At 53.1% G+C, this 6,694-nt stretch overlaps 1 protein-coding gene across 1 annotated transcript in view; it reads right to left on the bottom strand.

The window, feature by feature from the left end:
* Positions 1-5,824, bottom strand: part of SLC41A1 (solute carrier family 41 (magnesium transporter), member 1) — a 17,302-nt gene extending 11,478 nt beyond the window's left edge. The window contains exon 1 of the mRNA XM_009888215.1: positions 5,223-5,824. Within this exon, the coding sequence (XP_009886517.1) occupies positions 5,223-5,600 (378 nt within the window). The 5' untranslated portion in view covers positions 5,601-5,824. The remainder of the gene's footprint in view (positions 1-5,222) is intronic.
* Positions 5,825-6,694: the final 870 nt, after the last annotated feature.

The raw sequence follows: 6,694 nt of genomic DNA, 5'->3' as shown, positions 1-6,694 counted from the left end.
TACACGTCATACAAATACATTTTTGAGCAAAGCATTGCTGCTCCCTGATCTTGCCAGCTCCAAAAAGCAGCCTACCACAGCTCCGTGCCCCCTCCCTCACCTACGTTACTCGGGTATTTACTAACTTCTCTGGCTCTACAGTCAAGTTATCATCTCCCCTGGGCACGAGGCAGAAGAGGCAGCCATGGTTATTTAGGAAAGAATGAAGAGTAATTGCAGGGTAAGCAGTCTCATAGGAGAGCAGCCTGCCTCCATGAAAACACAAAACCACCCCAAAAAGCCTCACAACCGCATTTAAAAAAAAACAAAACCCTGCAAGCTACGCAAACCTCACTGCCCGAATCTTTATTTTCACGAATGTTTTGCAAGCAGGCCCTGTGTCCAAAATAACTCCCGCTTCCCACATCGCCTGCCTGCCATACCCCTTAAAGGCCACCGAGCACGGCTGGAACGGCACTCAGCCGCCGCTGCTGTGCTGAACGCGGTAACAGCCACGGCTCTCGCAGCTTTCTTCTGCGAAGGTACCTGCAACAGGCTCCATCTCTCGCAGCGCTCTCCCGGGCAGTGTCCGACCGTCAGGGTCACCAGCCACAGGACACACGTTTCTTTCTAGGACAAGGAATGCTACCAGCCAACACCTTACAGCAAATACAAGTTACTCTACCTGCATGACTAATACCTTCCTGTGGGGAAGGATTTCGGTGATTTTTGTTTATTTTTCCACCCTTTGTGCAGCTTGCTTTCACCACCGAGCCAACAAATTCCAGTTTCCTTCCAGGTCTTTTGCAATAGCACGTTCAAGCTGCACTCACTTGAAAAACCATTTGAGAGAAAACTGCGATCACAGGAGACAGGTAAGCGCTCGAGATGGATGAACTAGGACCATTTTTCCACAAAGGGAACAAAACGTTTTCCAGTCAATAAAAATCCCGCTAACAGTTCAGGTGACTTGGTAAGACAAGCTAACCATGCCCTCCAGCTCCCAAGTGCACAGATGAAAGCTGCTCAGCTATTTCAGGCACAGCCACAACGCTCTCTCTGCTGGAGGACAAGGCTCCTGAGGATACCCGGCTTCCAGACTCCCCTGATGCAACGAACAGTCCTTTCCTGGTGGGCAGCGCCTAAGGAAACCACCGTGGCCCCTGCAGCCCCCGCTCCAACCACCCCGCGCCCACCCAACCTGAGCTCCTGACGTGGGAGACCTTTCCATCGCAGCCATAGACGCTCCGAAAGGGTACGGCTCCGCAGAACCCTCCGAGCAGGGGGACGTTTGAGCTCAGTGCTCACGACTGAGCAGGGCGGGAGATGCCGGAGGGAGAATCAGTCTGAAATACTTCATCAGACACAGCGGCACATCAGGCTGTGCTTCCTTTAAGGTCACATCTAGGAAGAGGCGAGCTCAGCTCTCCTCAGCCTATTTTTAGGCAGGCATTACGATTATTTTGCTGCTTGTTGTACTGGTGAATCCTTTGCTACGACTTCCCTTAGCAGTATCTAGAATGCAATCAGCAAGCAACACGCTCCCGCTTCCCAGCAGGACGAGCTGGGTGTCACCAGAATCACTTAATGAAAGGAACATCGTCATTAGTCAGACCGCGGGCTGGAAGCGCCGTGCAAAAGTTTCCTGGCTCTTTCTGCCTCCAGAGATCACAGAGGCAGGATCAGGCAATACCTAGCACGAGTTCACCCTGGCTTTGTAAATTAACCTTTAAAGGAGGGTGGACCATAAGCCGGTGCCAGAAGCCGCTGTAACTGGAGCCCACTGAAGCAGCTCCCTGAGCAAGACAGGGGTGTTCCTGGAGAAAGGAATAAAAGCCATCTTCGGGGAAGGAAAACAAGGAGATTTCTGCAGACATCAGCAGCTTGCTCACTGCAAAGAGCAGGACCCATGGGCTCCTGCCAACTGTCTTAATATAAGATGTTATACAACACTGGTCTACGGGCATTTAGTATGTCTCAGAAGGCTTCCCTGGCTCCTGCAGAGACGAACGCTCCCTGCAGAGATGTGTGCCCAAGATGGGGCTACAAGGGGAGAACCAGAGCCAGACTGGTTGGGGAAGACAAAAAAAGGAAAGAGAAGAGGACATATGAATTTAAGTTCAGGACATCGAACTGTTAAAATCCCTTTCCCCAACAGCCCCTCCGAGAAGCACAGAAACAAGCTGGTTTTGGGGGCGAGGAGGGAGGCTAACGCAGCACACCAGATCCTCCAAGGCCATCCAGTCTGCTCCGTGCAAAGGCGAACACGCTGCACTGGGGAGCACGGGGGCTCCCGGCGGGCTTCCAGCAGAGCTGCGGCAGAGAATTACAGGGAGAGGCGCTTCATCTCCAGCGCCTCCTCCCTGCCCTCTGGGGAGGGGGAGCAGACAGACTATAAGCAAGCGAGGTTTAACTTATTTCACCTTCATTATCTACTAAGCCCGTGGTCCCTTTGAACCCAAATCTACCCAGATACCAGAGCCACCAGACCCCGGTCTCCTGTGCGGCACTGGTGGGGTGAGATCGGACCCGCAGCCTGCCAGAGGTTCTGGAAGAAACATCAAACCCCAGGTGGTGTTTCGCGGTTTCCTCCAGGCTCCCTCCCTGCCTTTCAGAAGCTTTGCACCTGCAGACAACAGATATTTCCAGGGTAACAGCTGCCTCTCAGCTGCTGTCATTTTTTAGTCACCGCGTGCAAAGTGAAGGCTTACAAGAGTCATGAGCAACAGCGTGGTTTCGCTCAGATTATGGCGGGACGGTGATTCACCACAGCTCAGAGGGGAGGGATGTGCTGCAGGTTGGTGCTGTGACTGCCTTGGTGCGGCTGCGTCGCGTTCCGCTCTTCTCCCAGCGCTCTCCCTCCAAAACGCCAAGGAACAAGTAGCGTTATCAGGAGAGCTACAGCTCCACTGGCACTCCCCGCTGGCCCCAACAAACCCACCCCAGAGGGATGCTTACACCAGAGATGGTCAAGCAAGGGAAATGCGCAGACTCCCTCCTCCATACAAAATACTGTCCATCCCATCCAAACAATCTCCAGGGAGCACACAAGTCCGGTAAACAGCAAACTGGGGCTCTGCTGGGAGAGGGGACTGTGCCAATAGTCCTCTACTGTGCACAAAAAAGCAGCTGGTGTGCTCACATGTCACCTGGCCCAAAGGTCTCTCCGACCCCAAAGGGGGCAGAGGCAAATTCTACTCCTGAGAGGCAAATTCATAGGGACAGATTAATGGGACAGCATGGCCAAAGGCCAGGGCTGCATGTTCGCACAGTGGGGAGACCAATTACAGCTGGCTGATTAGTCCGTTTATCCAAAACAGAGGAAATTGAGTGTATGGAGCTCTCCATCCACCACAAACCACGGCTGCATCCAAAGCAATGGGACTCCAGTCCACCCCAGTGCATCAGCTACCCACTCCGCACGCTTCCCTTCTTTCATCCAAGGCTTTGAGTCTCTGGGAAGCCAGTTACCGAGATCAGGTCCCCAGACTCTGCAGGCAAGCAAGCCGAGACCACACGCTTCCCATCCCCCTTTTCCACCCTATGGCATTTAGATGCCTCATTTAATCCCAAGGCTAAAGGGAGTTAGAGGAGTTGGCAGAACAAGCTGCACAGCCACATGCTGAGCTGCTGTGGGACAGAGGAATTATGAAGCTTTATTTCTAAATGCCATAAAAAAAAGGCAGTAGAACAAAGCACTATGCAGCAGTATCCCACCCCTGCCCTGCTGCTCCCTGGCTGCTCCTTCTCCAGGAAAGGCTTTAGGTTGGGTTCAAATCACTGGCTCTGGGAAATTGCCAGAAGAGCCACGCATGAGTTTACAGGGACCTTACGAAGGGAAACATGCTTAAAAATGTCTTTATTTTTAAGAAAATTATTCCGGTAAATCTCTCCCATATTAATTTAGGGCAGCCAGCCTTTCCTGTTTTGAGTCACTTCACAGCTCTCCCAACAGGTTGCATCAAGAGAAACGGTAAGGATGACCAGTGTGCAATGGCATGCAGAGAAACAGCCAGCAAGGGCAAGAACGCAAGAGAAGTGTCTCCTTGACCACTCACAAATACAAGAAAAGCCTGCTACCGGCACACAGCTTGGGTGGAGATGATCGTAACTGCCAGCAATACAGACAAGTGACTGACATTCGAGTCCTTCTATGCCAACACTGCAAGGGCTTGTTTTCCCCACTTAAGCAAACAGAGGAGCTTCAAGCAGAGCATTTTTGGTTGACCACAGCTCCAAAATGGCTGCCTCCCTCCATCCAAATAGTTTCACAAACCTACAGTGCACAGATGATGGAGTTTTGTGCCTCGTCACTGTTTTGGGCTGGGCATCAAGACAACTCTGCACAGCCTGTCTCTCAGAGCAAAGGAGAAGAGGCAGCTGATCCGCTGCCAGAGACACACATGCTTGGAAAACCTGTGCAGGAGCCACGGTCCATGAAGTCACTTTTCCCATGTAAAACGTAAGCAAGCTGCACGGCTGTCAGGTTCTCACAGCATCACCTGTCACGGGACACCTAATGAGTTATCATGTCTGGTACCACATCAGTTTTCACCCGGAGTTAACAGCCAGCTCTCTGGCTGGCCTTTCCTAAAGATCACCTCCACACACCTCTCAGGAGGAAGCACCCCATTAGCCCGGTCGCCCCTGACCACTTAAAGTGCATGAGAAGGCAGCATAAGGCCACCGAGCCTGCCTTCGACCTTCAGAGCGAGCCACCATGCAAGTGCCCCGCACACACTGCGACCGGCAAATCATTAACCTGGCTGGCACGAGCCCGGCGTGCTGGAACAGCGCAGCAAACAGCGAAGGTGGAAAAGGGACACAGGAACTGTGGAACTAGTGACGGGAGCCGGGGTGCCTACAGCCACCATCAGGGGAGTGCTTATTTCAAACCGTGGTCTCAGTCCTGTGCTTATTTCAGCACAGAGTGGTCTCAGTCCCCAGGCAGGTGCTTTGGCTGCACGTGTGCCAGCTCCAACCTCCTCCTCTGTGCTGGGGCAGCGCAGCTGCGGTGCAGGGGTGCCCGCAGCCTCTCCTCCCCTCACTCCAGACATCACCAAAGCCTCCCCTTGTCTCTCCCTACCCCAACCGGCACGCGAGGTAACAGGTCTCCTCCCCTCCCAGTTGCTATCTGCTGAACAAGCCTTGGCATTCAAGTCCCTCCTGGCTTGAGATCAAGCCACGGTCTACAGAAAGAGGATTCAGAGCCCAGTGCCGCACCAGGGAAGTATCAGTCCTACCTGCACAATGTCCAGCACCATTCCAGCAGCCACTGTCCCAAAGCCTGCCAGGAGGAATGGAAAGAGGACTTGCAGCCCGATGGAAAAGGAGGTCTCCTTGAGGGGCGAGGCTGGCTCAGGACCTCGGTCTGTGCTGGTGTCATCACTCTCATTGCTCTGACTGCCATTTTCCAGCAGGGCATCTTCTTCTCGCACCCCTTTAGCATTGGCACGGGACTCCAACACCACCACTTCTACCCCGTCACCATCAGGTCCCAGGAAATCCGAGGGCTCCACCAGCTGCCCCCGGTCTGGACTGGTGAGACAGTCCACGGGCACAATGGGCAGCACAGCCCCATTGGCCTGGTGGGTCTCTTTCTGCTCTGGCTTGGAAGACATGCTGCAGAGAGGCTATCCTGACCCTTGGCTCGGTGGGCCTACAGCCAGCAGCTGTTCCAGAAGAGATCTTCTGCCAGAAGCTTATACAAATGGCCTTTCCGGCATCTAGAGCCGACCTCTCCTATCCCTGCTCGCCTGCCTTTGAGCGCAGAGACTGCTTCTGCAGCAGAGATCCCCATCAAGCAAAGTCCAGGAATGGAGGACACCAACCACTGAGCTAGCAGGGAACACTGCAGGAACCAGGAACTACAGCAAATTCACTCTAGTCCTCCTCCTCTCCAACTCTGTGCGGTACAACAGCCACTCAGACAGGATCCAAGCTCTTCTTTGATGTATGACAGTTTACTGCATCTTTCTCCAGGTCTTCCAGCAGCACGACTGCTGTGATGGGGCACGCAGGCAGAGAGGAACACAGATGAAGACCACCGAATAACACAGAAGTTTACGGGAACGAGGAAGCAGAGAGTAGATACGAGAGGGACTGACTTGTAGAGATGAGACAATCCAGAAAAACTCTTCTTACTACCAGGGCTTTGTCACCTTCTCCAGTGCCACTGTCCCTCTCCAGAATTTGAGTCCGAAGGCTCCTGTAGGCTTTTGCTCTGTTTCAGCCTGTTTTGTCTTGCCTGCCAAAACGGCCAGCAATACCAGCAAGCTCCAAGTGTCACTGTCGTCCTCCTCTTCCAGAAGAATTTCTCACCTTACAGCATGAGGCAACAAGAGTTCTTATTTAAAGCAACAGCAAGTTCCCAGCTAAGGTTACTTACTGAGCTGAGCAGGCTGTAGGGTGGGAGCTGGCATCTGGACAGCCTTAGATTTAACGTCACTCTCCAAGAACTCGTCTTTCACCTAAAATATATAGGAGAAAAACAGATATTCTGTTGGGTCCTGTGGCAGTCAGCATAATGGCTCATTCATTCAACAACATTTTACTTCAACGTACGTTGAAGGTACAGCCTCCAACCCACGGCCATGAGCGGTGCTATCCCCTTGACGCTTTAAGCCTTCTTTCACAACCCTTCACGCACTTCAGGGGGGCTGTGTCTGGGGGCGAGCAGCTCTCGCTCCCGTGCCCCAGAACCGAGCGCCCAGGC

This window comes from Charadrius vociferus, unplaced genomic scaffold (genome assembly GCF_000708025.1).
Source record: "Charadrius vociferus isolate BGI_N301 unplaced genomic scaffold, ASM70802v2 scaffold266, whole genome shotgun sequence".
In the NCBI taxonomy this organism is placed as follows: domain Eukaryota; kingdom Metazoa; phylum Chordata; class Aves; order Charadriiformes; family Charadriidae; genus Charadrius; species Charadrius vociferus.
This window is presented reverse-complemented; position numbering and strand designations above follow the sequence as displayed.